Source organism: Mobula birostris, chromosome 8 (assembly GCF_030028105.1).
Source record: "Mobula birostris isolate sMobBir1 chromosome 8, sMobBir1.hap1, whole genome shotgun sequence".
Classification (NCBI taxonomy): domain Eukaryota; kingdom Metazoa; phylum Chordata; class Chondrichthyes; order Myliobatiformes; family Myliobatidae; genus Mobula; species Mobula birostris.
The window spans coordinates 24,257,549-24,271,224 of record NC_092377.1 but is presented as its reverse complement, the minus strand read 5'-3'; the positions used below and the strand labels follow the sequence as shown (position 1 = coordinate 24,271,224).

The window sequence follows — 13,676 nt, the reverse complement described above, 5'->3', positions numbered from 1 at the left end:
AACAGCCAGAGGTTGTGGTACATATTGGTACCAACAACATTGGTATGAAAAGGGAGGAGGTCCTGAAAACAGAGTACAGGGAGTTAGGAAGGAAGTTGAGAAGCAGGACCTCAAAGGTAGTAATCTCCGGATTACTGCCTGTGCCACACGACAGTGAGTACAGGAATAGAATGAGGTGGAGGATAAATGTGTGGCTGAGGGATTGGAGCAGGGGCAGGAATTCAGATTTCTGGATCATTGGGACCTCTTTTGGGGCAGGCGTGACCTGTACAAAAAGGACAGGTTGTACTTGAATCTGAGAGGGACCAATATCCTGGTGGGGAGGTTTGCTATGGCAATTGGAGAGAGTTTACACTAGAATTTCTGGGGGGTGGGAACCAAACTGAAGAGACAGCAGAAGGGGCAGTTGGCTCACAAATAGAGAAAGCTTGGAGACAGTGCGAGAGGGAGGATAGGCAGGTGATAGAGAAGGGATACGCTTAGACTGATGGTTTGAGATGTGTCTATTTTAATGCAAGAAGCTTCATGAACAAAGCTGATGAGCTTAAAGCCTGGATCAGTACCTGGAGCTATGATGTTGTGGCCATTATAGAGACTTGGATGGCTCAGGGGCAGGAATGGCTACTTAGAGTGCCAGGCTTTAGATGTTTCAGAAAGGACAGGGAGGGAAGCAAAGAGGTGGGGGCGTGGCACTGCTGATCAGAGATAGTGTCACGGCTGCAGAAAAGGAAGAAGTCATGGAGGGATTGTCTACTAGTCTCTGTGGGTGAAAGTTAGAAACAGGAAGGGGTCAATAACTCTACAGGGTGTTTTTTATGGACCACCCAATAGTAATAGGGACTTCAGGGAGCAGATAGGGAGACAGATTCTGGAAAGGTGTAATAATAATAGGGTTGTCGTAGTGGATGATTTTAATTTCCCAAATATTGATTGGCATCTCCCGAGAACAAGTGGTTTAGATGGAGTGGAGTTTGTCAGGTGTGTTCAGGAAGGTTTCTTGACACAATATGTAGATAAGCCTACAAGAGGAGAGGCTGTACTTGATCTGGTATTGGGAAGTGAACCTGGTCAGGTGTCAGATCTCTGAGTGGGAGAGCATTTTGGAGATAGTGGTCACAATTCTATCTCCTTTACCATAGCATTGGAGAGGGGTAGGAACAGACAAGTTAGGAAAGCGTTTAACTGGAGTACAGGGAAAAATGAAGCTATCAGGCAGGAACTTGGAAGCTTAAATTGGGAACAGATGTTCTCAGGGAAGTGTACGGCAGAAATGTGGCAAATGTTCAGGGGATATTTGCGTGGAGTTCTACATCGGTACATTCGAATGAGACAGGAAAAGGATGGTAGGGTACAGGAACCGTGGTGTACAAAGGCTGTTGAAAATCTAGTCAAGAAGAAAAGAAAAGCTTATGAAAGCTTAGGTAATGGTAGAGATCTAGAAGATTATAAGGCTAGCAGGAAGGAGCTTAAGAATGAAATTAGGAGAGCCAGAATGGGCCATGAGAAGGCCTTGGCAAGCAGGATTAAAGAAAACCCCGAGGCATTCTACAAGTATGTGAAGAGCAAGAGGATAAAACATGAGAGAATAGGACCAATCAGGTGTGACAGTGGAAAAGTGCATATGGAACCGGAGAAGAAAGCAGAGGTACTTAATGAATAGTTTGCTTTAATATTCACCATGGAAAAGGATTTTGGCCACTGTAGGGATGACTTACAGTGCATTGAAAAGCTTGAGCATATAGACATTAAGAAAGAGGATGTGCTGGAGATTTTGGAAAGTATCAAGTTCGATAAGTCTCCAGGACAGGACGAGATGTACCCCAGGCTACTGTGGGAGGCTAGGGAGGAAATTGCTGAGCCTCTGGCAATGATCTTTGCATCATCAATGGGGATGGGAGAGGTTCTGGAGGATTGGAGGGTTGCAGATGTTCTTCCCTTTTTCAAGAAAGGGAGTAGAGATAGCCCAGGAAATTATAGACCAGTGAGTCTTACTTCATGTGGTTGGTAAGTTGGTGGAAAAGATCCTGAGAGGTAGGACCTTTGCACATTTGGAGAGACATAACATAACTACAACAATTGTTCATCCCAGTTTGGCAAAAGAATAAACCAGGGAAGGTAGTGCACCCGTGGCTGACAAGGGAAATTAGGGAAAATATCAATTCCAAAGAAGAAACATACAAATTAGCCCGAAAAAGCAGCACACCTGAGGACTGGGAGAAAATCAGAGTCCAGCAGAGGAGGACAAAGGGCTTAGTTAGGAAAGGGAAAAACGATTATGAGAGAAAGCTGGCAGGGAACATAAAAACTAACTGTAAAAGCTTTTATAGATATGTGAAAAGAAAAAGATTGGTTAAGATAAATGTAGGTCCCTTACAGTCAGAAAAAGGTGAATTGATCATGGGGGACAAGGACATGGCAGACCAATTGAATAACTACTTTGGTTCTGTCTTCACTAAGGAGGACATAAATAATCTTCCGGAAATAGTAGAGGACCGAGGGTCCAGTGAGATGGAGGAACTGAGGGAAATACATGTTCGTAGGGAAGTGGTGTTAGGTAAATTGAGGGGATTAAAGGCAGATAAATCCCCAGGGCCAGATGGTCTGCATCCCAGACTGCTTAAGGAAGTAGCCCAAGAAATAGTGGATGCACTCGTGATATTTTTTCAAAACTCTTTAGATTCTGGATTAGTTCCTGAGGATTGGAGGGTGGCTAATGTAACCCCACTTTTTAAAAAAGGAGGGAGAGAGAAACCGGGGAATTATAGACCGGTTAGCCTGACATCGGTGGTGGGGAAAATGCTAGAGTCAGTTATAAAAGATGTGATAACAGCACATTTGGAAAGTGGTGAAATCATCGGACAAAGTCAGCATGATTTATGAAAGGAAAATCATGTCTGACGAATCTCAGAATTTTTTGAGGATGTAACTAGTAGAGTGGATAGGGGAGAATCAGTGGATGTGGTATATTTGGATTTTCAAAAGGCTTTTGACAAGGTCCCACACAGGAGATTAGTGTGCAAACTTAAAGCACACGGTATTGGGGGTAAGGTATTCATGTGGATACAGAATTGGTTGGCAGGCAGGAAGCAAAGAGTGGGAATAAACGGGACCTTTTCAGAATGGCAGGCAGTGACTAGTGGGGTACCGCAAGGCTCAGTGCTGGGACCCCAGTTGTTTACAATATATATTAATGACTTAGATGAGGGAATTAAATGCAGCATCTCCAAGTTTGCGGATGACACGTAACAATTAACAAATGAAACATAGCCACGTAGGGGAAGTCTCTGGACTCTGGCCCCTCAGTGGAAATTTTGGTTGTGTGGTATGTTTATAATCAAGCTAGATAAGTTTGCAGCCACAGAACTCTGATCAGGGAGTGTAAAATTGTAAAAATTTGCATTATTCACCTGAAGCCACCACTGACTCAGAATGAGCCCTTGGTTCAGAGATTTTAGACCATGAGACCACAAGGCACTAGAGCTTTGAATCAGCTCCACCATTTGGTCATGGCTTATTTATTAGCCCTCTCCACAGGATTTTCTCCTGCCTTCTCCCCAGAACCTTTGATGCCATTACTAATCAAGAACATATCAACCTCCACTTTAAATATACCCAATGACTTGGCCTCTGCAGCTAATGAATTCCACAGACTCACCACCCTCTGGCTAAATTACTTCCTCCTCAGCCCTGCTATAGTCCCATCTCTGAGCCAGAAGGCATCAGGATCAGACCTTGTCACAGATGCTCTCAGTTCATAGTGATGAGAGCTTAGACTCCAAATGCTGGGTTGATATCAAGTGAACACAGCCTCAGTAGGTGTGGGTGGCCTTGCTTCCATGTGCAGGCAAAGACTAAGCCATTAAAACCCTTCTGCCTGGCAGAATTAACCTCCTATTAACAGGTATAATGATGGCAATGCCAAAGAAAGCAGCATTCATGTTGACTTTAATTAGCCTGAGAATCCATTGAACTCACCATCTCATCAGCACACAGCATGGAAATTGGCTCTTCAGTCACAAAAACCATTTGTCCTACTCTGACCCATTTTATTCCCTCCTAATTCCCGTCAGCTGCTCCAAGATTCCACCACTCACTGACACATTAGTGAAAACTTAGAAACGCTGATTAACCTCCCAACCCTGCGCATCTTTGAGGTGTTGGAGGAAACCAGGGCACCCAGAGGAAATCCCTCTGCAAACTCCACACAGACAACACCAGAGTCAGGGGCATGAAGATAGTCACTGGCACTGAGGGAACATCTCTGCTTGCAGAGGCACTGTGTCACTCCTGGATCTTCTGGAAGTATTTTGAAAGAGCTTGGTAAGGTAGGGTTTCATCAGTTTGCCATGGGCATTTAGATCATGTTGCCGATTTATTCTATTTGTAGAGTAAATGGATCAGTCTCAGATTTAATATCACTGGCATATGTCATGAAATTTGTTGTCTTTGCAGTAGCAGTACAATGCAATACATAATAACAGAAAAAAACTCAATTGCAGTAAGTATATATATTCAATAGTTAAACTAAATAAGTAGTAAATTAAATAAAAATTTAAATTTTAAAAAATAGTGAGGTAGTGTTCATGGGTTCAATGTCCATTCAGAATTTGGGTGGTAGAGGACAAGAAGCTGTTTCTTAATTGTCGAGTTTGTGCCTTCAGGCTCCTGTATCTCTTTCCTGATTGTAACAATGAGAGCAGGGTGTGTCCTGGGAGATGTGGGGGGGGGGGGTCCTTATTGATGGAGCTGCCATTTCAAGGGAGTGCTCCTTAAAGGTGACCTAGAAAATTATGTGTAGGTACTCAGATAATCTCAAAGGAACAAATGAATAATATATACTTAATCATTGTTTGCAGAATTATCCAGGATATTGGAAACACAGTCACAGATCCATTCCAGGTTGTGACTTGATTATTGACGTATACTTTTCTCCATATTGTATCCTCAGAAGTAATTCAACTTCATCTGTAAATGATCTTTTTCTCTCACCCTTACCTATATAATGTCAAATGTTTTCACTCTATACATCCCCGATGGAGAATGAACAAAATATGTTCATGTTTTGCCCATCTCATTTGGCTAACATGTTTCTTATCTCATGTACAATAAACTAGATTAAAATAACATGTCAAACCTCTGCAGGGTGGGCTGCTTTCCATATCCCTGCAGGTACTGTTCTCTGAAAGCTTCAGTATCTAACTGGCATGTATTAGATTATGACTGTTTTTAGCCATGTTGCTTCTGCTTGTACTAATCTTTCAATATGCAACAAATAAATAAAGGGAAAGAGCATCATGTCCTCTCTGTTTCATTCCTCCCTTTTCACAATGTGACTGCAGCTTATTACTCTACTCCGGGGCTCCCAAACTTAGTCCGCAGACCCCCTCGGTTAACCATAAATTTCTATGGCATAAAAATTTGGGAACCCCTGCTCTATACAATCTTCACTGCTACAAAACATACCTTTAGATAGAATCTTACCATTACAAAATACAGCAAAACGGAGAAAATCCAAATATCGTTCCCCTTCTACAGGATTCCACCCAATATCTGGGTAACCCTTGGCAACCAGCATGGCACAGCTCTGCAAGCCACATCCAGCCAAATACTGAACAACCTAGGGAAAGAAAATGATCAGAAATCACCTCGCACCTCCATTCTGCATTGATGATGTTCATGAAACTGTTTAGTTTTCTCAAAATAGCCTTCAACTTCTAGAATGGTATTGAAGACAACGTATAAAAGGACATTGGATCTTGAAGGAGATGATCCCACAGTACAATCAAGCATGAAGGCTAAATAATATGGAGATTTTCCACTGCCCCACAATCACTTGTTGCCCATGATAACGACTGGAATGATCCTGTTCACAATCTTCCACTGGGGCTCATAGGTGAGGCTACCAGCAGTGGATAGTTCTGCATTCACATAGCTTTAATGGGGGTGAGACATCTCCCATTCTTAAAGCTACCATTTCATTCAGTGAAACAACATTCTGACATTTACAAACACAACATTATTCAGGATCTACTAAAATCAAAATTATATAAAAGATTATAATTAAGAACATTTAAATAAGCTTAATTATTACTTTATACTTCATTGTCACCAAACAATTGATACTAGAACGTACAATCATCACAGCGATATTTGATTCTGCGCTTCCCGCTCTCTGGATTACAAATCGATGGGAAATATTAAAAATTTAAATTATAAATCATAAATAGAAAATAGAAAAATAGGAAGTAAGGTAGCGCAAAAAAACCGAAAGGCCGTTACGGATATTTGGAGGGTATGGCTCAGATCCAGGTCAGGATCCGTTCAGCAGTCTTATCACAGTTGGAAAGAAGCTGTTCCCAAATCTGGCTGTATAAGTCTTCAAGCTCCTGAGCCTTCTCCCGGAGGGAAGAGGGATGAAAAGTGTGTTGGCTGGGTGGATTGTGTCCTTGATTATCCTGGCAGCACTGCTCCGACAGCGTGCGGTGTAAAGTGAGTCCAAGGACGGAAGATTGGTTTGTGTATTTTAAAAGCTTTGCTTAACTTTCAATGAGCTAATGATTTTTCCCATTCATTTCTGATGGCCCACTGGACTTATTATAGGTTTAGCTGCCACAAACCCAGCACTTGAATTTCCTACACTGGGAGCTGAGATTCGTGCAGAAGTTTGCACTGCTCCATTGAACAACACAGGTACACTGAAATGTAAAGCATGGTTCTGAGGGTGGCATCTGCAGAGTGGACTGGAGTCTCTGCAAGGGAATAGCACAGTTGTGGACACATCTGCCTGAAGATCCGTGTAGACCTTGGCAGGAGGCTGGCATGATGATTTTTTTTTAAAAGGCACAAGAATTTGATGTAAAGGACTTTGCAAATATTTCTGATTATATGCAATTTGGCTGCATCGTTTCTATTTAAAATGTAGAATCATTTCATTTCAAAATCAAAATCTAGGAAATAATGGGTTTATTTGTTGACCGAATAATGCTATAAGCCACGATGTTATTGACTGCTCTTCACTGAGTGTGCTGGAGGAAGCCTCTAGACTTGCCTTGGCAATTGTGACCACCACTTTAGGGACTCCTGAGTCAGTGGAAATGTCAGTAGTGTTCTTCTGGTTCTGACAGTTCAGCCATTGAACAGAAAACATGCTTCTTAATTAAAATGCAGCTTATACTGAGAAAGGAAATGTGTCAATATTTTTAATCTAGAAAAAGAATAGATGGCTGAGCAATATAGGTAACAATGGGAAAAGCCACAAGCAGTGATGAGTTCAAAAAGGATGCAAAACATGTAACTCTGCAAGTATGATTAGTGAACAAACTGACGGAAATGATCAGAAACAAAACTAATTGCTCTTTAGCCAAGTACAAATTAATGAAAAACAGACTGTGTTTATTTGCTCATACTTCTCACCTACTATAACTAAAGGTTGAAGAGAGCGAGGCACCTGATTCTATGAGAATGGAAAAAGTTCAGCAGAAAAAGTGGAGTTCATCAAATAAAAGAGGTAATGTGATTGGGAATATAAAATTACCTTAGGGAGACCCATTCAGATGTTCCCAACATAAATTGGAGAACATTTGGCCACTTCACCATTATATTGTGTCCTTTTTCTTATAGATCTAATGTTATTGTTAAATGTGATTTCAGGTCACTTTCCAAGTCTCAAACAGAACATTGTGTGGATTTTAAAAAATCTATCTGAATCAATAATGAAATTAATCACCAATAACAGGATTTGCAAGAGTGGAAATTACTTTTTCTAAATCAGGCTCCCGCAATGCCAGGGCAAGTTCATTGTTGTCCATCACAGATGCTGCAGCAACATCCAAAGGAGTAGAACCTCGCATGGAAGGAGAGGCTGTTGGGAAAAATGAGTAACAGGTTTATTAATTTTTTATGTGTTCAATATTTCACAAAATAATCTGGGTGTAAATTACCTTCTATTAAATAAAATAGAGAAAGCAAAGATGATTAGCTTTTATTTTAATCCAATCGTTAGTACTGTAATAATAACTGAGGAACCATGAAACATAGAAAACCTACAGTGCAATACAGGCCCTTCGGCCCACAATGCTGTGCTGAACATATACTTACTTTAGAAATTACCTAGGGTTACCCATAGTCCTCTATTTTTCTATTTTGGATTTCCAGTGTGTGCAGCATTTTGCTTTTTGATTCTGCTCTTTGAAGGCTGTGCAAGGATAAGGGACCTCAGTGATTTCAAAGGGGATTGTAAAGCTGTGAAAGTTTACTTTCAGTGTGAATTTTGCTCTTTGAGGCTGTGTGCTAATTATCAAATCATGTTCCCATTAAACATCAGTGAACAGCAATGGTGAACAAAGTAACTGACATATATGTATTTGTCCCTGTGAGAAATTTAAACATTTGGGCTATTAGGTTATGTTCTTTCTCACTTGACTAATCAATATCAGAGACTGAATTTTTTTCATCTTTCACAAAGACAGTGAATTTCAAAAGCTTTGTCCAAATTTATTCATGTCTACCCAGCATGCAAAATATAACACCATTAATACACCAAAGCAACAGATACAAAATGCTGGAGGAACTCAGGAGGTCAGGCAGCATCTATGAAAAGGAATAACTTTGTGTTTATTATTACACCAATCCAAGGTGGCTGATCCATCTTAAAGTACAACTGAAGAACTTAATATATGATTGATTATAGTTTTCTTAAAGAAGTTCACAGCTGTGAATTGAAAAACGGGGTTCATTGCAACCAGTGGTTAGAACTTCTTTCTCAGGTAGAGCTTGAGTTAAAGATGAATACAGAGACTATGATTTGTTAGATCAGTTCGGTTTTTTTAAAATTTGGAATTCTATGGTAAAATTAAACTATTTGATTCAGAATTATTTATGTTTCTGTTTAAAAAAATCAAGGGAGGAATTGAAGGTCAATATATTCTGTACTCAGCATTTGATCCAACTGTTTATTTTCATGATTTTATCAATTCTTCCCAAGGAGTGAACATGAACAGCTTTCTCAGAAGAATATACCTTATTGCACCTTTGAGACACATTCCTTTCCAACACAAACATCCTTCTGGTATTGTTCAGTTTTTGAAGCTCATTCCATGGGTATGAATTGTATTGTGCCTTTAATATTTGTTCTCCATTTCTATTTGCTCAGAATCTCTATCACCAAATTACAGAAAGCTACTTTTCATGATTCAAAATCTTGAACTTTGAATCTTGAATCTTTTAGTTCCATCCAATATTCAGTAAAGCCACTAATTTTTAACAGTTTACTGCAAAACATACACAAAAAACCTTAACATTTCAATTTAATTTTCATGTCATTCAACTTACTTACTTAAATACCTTCAGATAAAATCTTGAACGATCTAGATATTATTGATTTTGTTCAAAATTGCAAACTGAATCTAAATTAAATACCCAATTAATTCCTGATATAGTAGGATCTAGAATGGAATAAATGTTCTGCACGTTACCTAATCCAACACTGCTGTTTTCCAACAGGTAGCTCAAGTGGTCAAACATTGCTTTCTGATTCTGTCGACTGATTCGGCAGAAGTAGCACAGGAAACGGCAACAGTTGGCCACCATCTTTGGGAAGATTATTTCCTAAAAGAACAGATTCAGAGGCCAAGAGAATCTCAGTTTATTTATTTCATATTATTTTTGCAGTTTTTAATGAAAAATAACTGAGAAGCAAAATTGTCAATGCCTAGAAATGCCATACATGGTTAATATACATAGGAGCATCAAAGACATTGTTCCTTTCAGTAAAGCTGTGATGAAAGGATTCGTATCTTTTTCATATCAGAAACAATTGCCTTAAAGCTAGAAAAAATATTTAAGTACATTTGTGTTTATTGTTTTACTTTACCCAAGCTTACATATTTCAAATTTAAACACATAAATATGAAGTGAAAAAACTGATTCATCGAAATAGTTTTCTGGGTTCAGCATTAGATACAGATAACTTCAAAAGAAATTGAGTCCAATCTTTTTAGTACAGGATATCTCAGCCACAGACAAAAGAAATAATCCTTAAAGGTATAGTTATAAGCAACTATTCTCTAAAACACAGATTATATACAAAATCCATTTTTCTCATGTTTTCATAGGTTAAAGACCATTTCTGCCTTTCAGAAAATTAAACCAGGCACCTCCAGGCACTATTCGCCTTAACATGGCTGAAGACTTCCTGCTTCTATCTATGCATGTGATAATGTCAAAGTCGTGCAGCAGTCATTTCTGTCTTAGACATGAAAATTGAAGCAATAATATTCACCCTGTGACCCCAGATTATAATTCTCAATAAAATAAGTAACAAAGTTGTGATGCTGCTAGAAAGGGTGCAGAGGAGATTGATCAAGATGTTGCCAGAGAGGTTGACTTTAAGTCATATGGAGAAACTGTCCTTCCTAGGACTGCAGGAAGTTCAGGGGAGACATGGATAAATCGGAATCAGAACCAGGTTTAATATTACCGACATATGCATGAAATTTGTTGTTTTGTGCAAACAGTACAGTGCAAGATGTAAAATTTACCCTAAGTTACAGAAAAAAAAATTACAAAAAACTCATAATGAGGCGTATGAAATTTAGAGATGCCTGGACAGGTTGGACTGCAGGAAACCTTTCCTCATATCAGAAATAGGTAAACTGGGTGTAGACTTAGGGGATCTGAGGATAATCTTTTTTACACAGACAGCCTTTGCCATGGGTGAGGTGCCAGAGGATTGGAGGATAACTAATGTTGTTCTGTTGTTTAAGAAAGACTCCAAGAATAAGTCTGGGAATTATAGAGCAGTGAGCCTGACATTAGTAGTGGGAAAGTTATTGGAAGGTATTCTAAGGGACCAGATATACTGTTTAAGTATTTGGATAGACTGTGACTTATTAGGGATAGTCAACATGGCTTTGTGTGAGGTAGATCATTATAGAGCTTTTCAAGGAAGTTACCAGGAAAGTTCATAAAGGAAAGGCAGTAGGTGTTCTCTCCATGACCTTTGACAAAGTCTAACACAGGAAGTTGGTCAAAAAGATTCAGTCACTAGAAAATCAAGATGAGATAGTAACTTGGATTAAACATTGGCTTCACGGAAGAAGCCAGAGAGTGGTTGTAGATTGTTGCCATTCTGAATGGAGGCCTGTAATTAATGGTCTGCCTCAGGGATCGATGCTGGGTCCATTGTTGTTTGTCATCTATATCAACGATCTGGATGATAATGTGTAAACTGGATTAACAGATTTACAGATGACCATAAGATTGGGAATATCATGGACAGTGGGGAACAGTATCAAAGCTGGCAGCAGGATCTGGACCAGCAGGAAAAATAGGCTGAAAAATGACAGATAGAACTTAATGCAGACAAGTGTGAGGTGTTGCACTTTAGGAGGACCATCCAGGGTAGGTCTTACACAGTAAAAGGCAGGGCACTGAGGAGTGTGGTAGAACAAAGGAATCTGGGAATACAGATTCATAACTCCTTGAAAGTGGAGACACAGGTAGACAGGGTCATAAAAAAAAACCTTTTGGCATATTAACCTTCATAAATCAATGTATAGAGTACAACAGTTGGGATGTTATGTTGAAATTTTATACTACATTTATAAGGTTTAATTTGGTGTATTGTGTCCATTTTTGGTCACTGACTTCTAGGAAATATGTAAATGACATTGAAAAAATGCTAAGAAAATTTGCGAGGATTTTGCCGGGACTTGAGTTATAGGGAGAGGTTGAAAGGTTAGGATCTTATTCCCTAGAACCAAGAAAACTGAGGGGAAATTTAATAGCAGTAGATAAAATTATGAGGGGTATGGATAGGGTGAATGCAAGCAGGCTTTTTACACTGCAGTTGGGTGAGACTAGAGGTCATGGATTAAAGGTGAAAGGAGAAATGTGAAAGGTGAAATGTTTAAGGGGAACATGAAGGGGAACTTCTACATTCAGAGGGGAGAATGAGCTGCTGCTGTAAGTAATGTATGTGGGTTTGATTTCAACATTTAAGAGAAATTTGGATAGGTGCATGGATGGGTGGGATATGGAGGTCCATGGGGGATTAAGCAGATTCAAGGCTCAGCATGGACTAGATAGGCCAAAAGGCCTACTTCTGTGCTGTAGTGTTCTATGACTCCTCCAGAGTAGTGAGCACCTGGAATACATTGCTGGAGAGAGTAGGGAAAGCAGTCACTACTGGCATTTAAGACCTGTTTAGATGACAATTTGAATCACCTAGGCATAGAGGATATGAGGCAAGTGCTGGAAGATGGGAATAATACAGATCAAGCTTTATTCACCCCCATATACTTTTACATACATTAGGAACTTGCAACAAAGCGCAACCACATTCAACAATTATAAAGAATAAATAAATACAAAATTAATGTTAGAAGTATGGATATGGAATAAAATGTCTGCAAATACATAAATACTAGCATGAACAGGCACCTACGATGTAAACAGCATCGTAAAAGGTGCTTTAAAGTGTTTACAGTGTAGCACAGTGACCGAGGTAATAGACAGAGTGGGATGGTGGAAGGGCTAACAAGAATGGTTGATCAGATTCACTGCCTGGAGAAAGAAAGTTTTAAGACGATGTGCGGGTTCTTTTTAAATAACTCTATAGTGCTCTCCAGAAGGGAGCTTTTAAAAAACGCAGTATGCTCGATTGCTGACATGGATGGGGTGGCTGAATGGCTTGTTTTCCTACAGGTTTGCTGGAAGACAATAACTAGAGGTTTCTTTCAGGGGCATCAAATATGTGTCTGTCTACAGCTGCCCCCCAAGTTTCCAAGGCTGTGCATAAACATTATCACAGTCCTCACTCCAGTCAGGCAAACATGCCCTCAGCACTTATACTGTGATCTCTGCCTCTATATTGAACCCATGCTTCACAGTAGCAGAGAGAAAATAGCGGTATAAGACACAACCCGAGCGGACATTTCTAAATGGAGGAAATGCTGATTCCATACACACCGAAGACACGTGCTGTTTCCCACCTCCAGGGCAGCCTTTAATTCTGCCTTGAAGAGAATCCTTTAAGTCTGAGAACTGCTCCCCATGAATCCAAGCAGCAAAGACTCAGCAGCTGTGATCTCGGCAGGAGTCTGCCACCAGGCATGCAGCAATCAGGCGGAAAACCAAGAGATGATTTTTTTCTTTTGAAAGGTGAATATTTTCCCATTTGTGTGTACTCTATTTAGTGGACCCCCCCCCCCCACCCAAGTTGGGCTTGGTATATGCAAGTATATGCAGCATCTATCTAGGGCACCCTTAAGGGTAAAATGTAATTTCTGACTTCTGTTTGAACGAAACAATAACTCATCTCAAGAGAAAATAACTTCTCATACAGGAAAAAAAATGATGTACATTGACTAATTCTGTTTTAATTTTTCTTTGGAAAATACATTCAGAAGAAAGAAGTACACAGAAGAAGAAAAGTGGCAGTGATATTCCAATCAAATCTAACTATTTCTACCTTAGATTCTCCACCTCCGAGCACATTCACCATCACCTCCATCACTGTCTCGTGCATCCCCAGGGCTCTCATTAGATTGGGATGCTGGTAAAACACTTTATTATTCATTATGTCCCTTCATGGAAAACACAAGAGAACAACATACTGATTAAACACAAATGGGTATTGATCAACTGCTCTGAAAAGTCCTCTACTATTACTTGAT

At 39.8% G+C, this 13,676-nt stretch overlaps 1 protein-coding gene across 1 annotated transcript in view; it reads right to left on the bottom strand.

Annotated features, from left to right (window-relative positions):
* Window positions 1-13,676, bottom strand: part of ryr2a (ryanodine receptor 2a (cardiac)) — a 785,545-nt gene that overhangs the window by 253,868 nt on the left and 518,001 nt on the right. The window contains exons 41-44 of the mRNA XM_072264911.1: window positions 13,472-13,586; window positions 9,474-9,606; window positions 7,758-7,861; window positions 5,482-5,617 (exon numbers count right to left, since the gene is read on the bottom strand). Of these exons, the coding sequence (XP_072121012.1) occupies window positions 5,482-5,617; window positions 7,758-7,861; window positions 9,474-9,606; window positions 13,472-13,586 (488 nt within the window). The remainder of the gene's footprint in view (window positions 1-5,481; window positions 5,618-7,757; window positions 7,862-9,473; window positions 9,607-13,471; window positions 13,587-13,676) is intronic.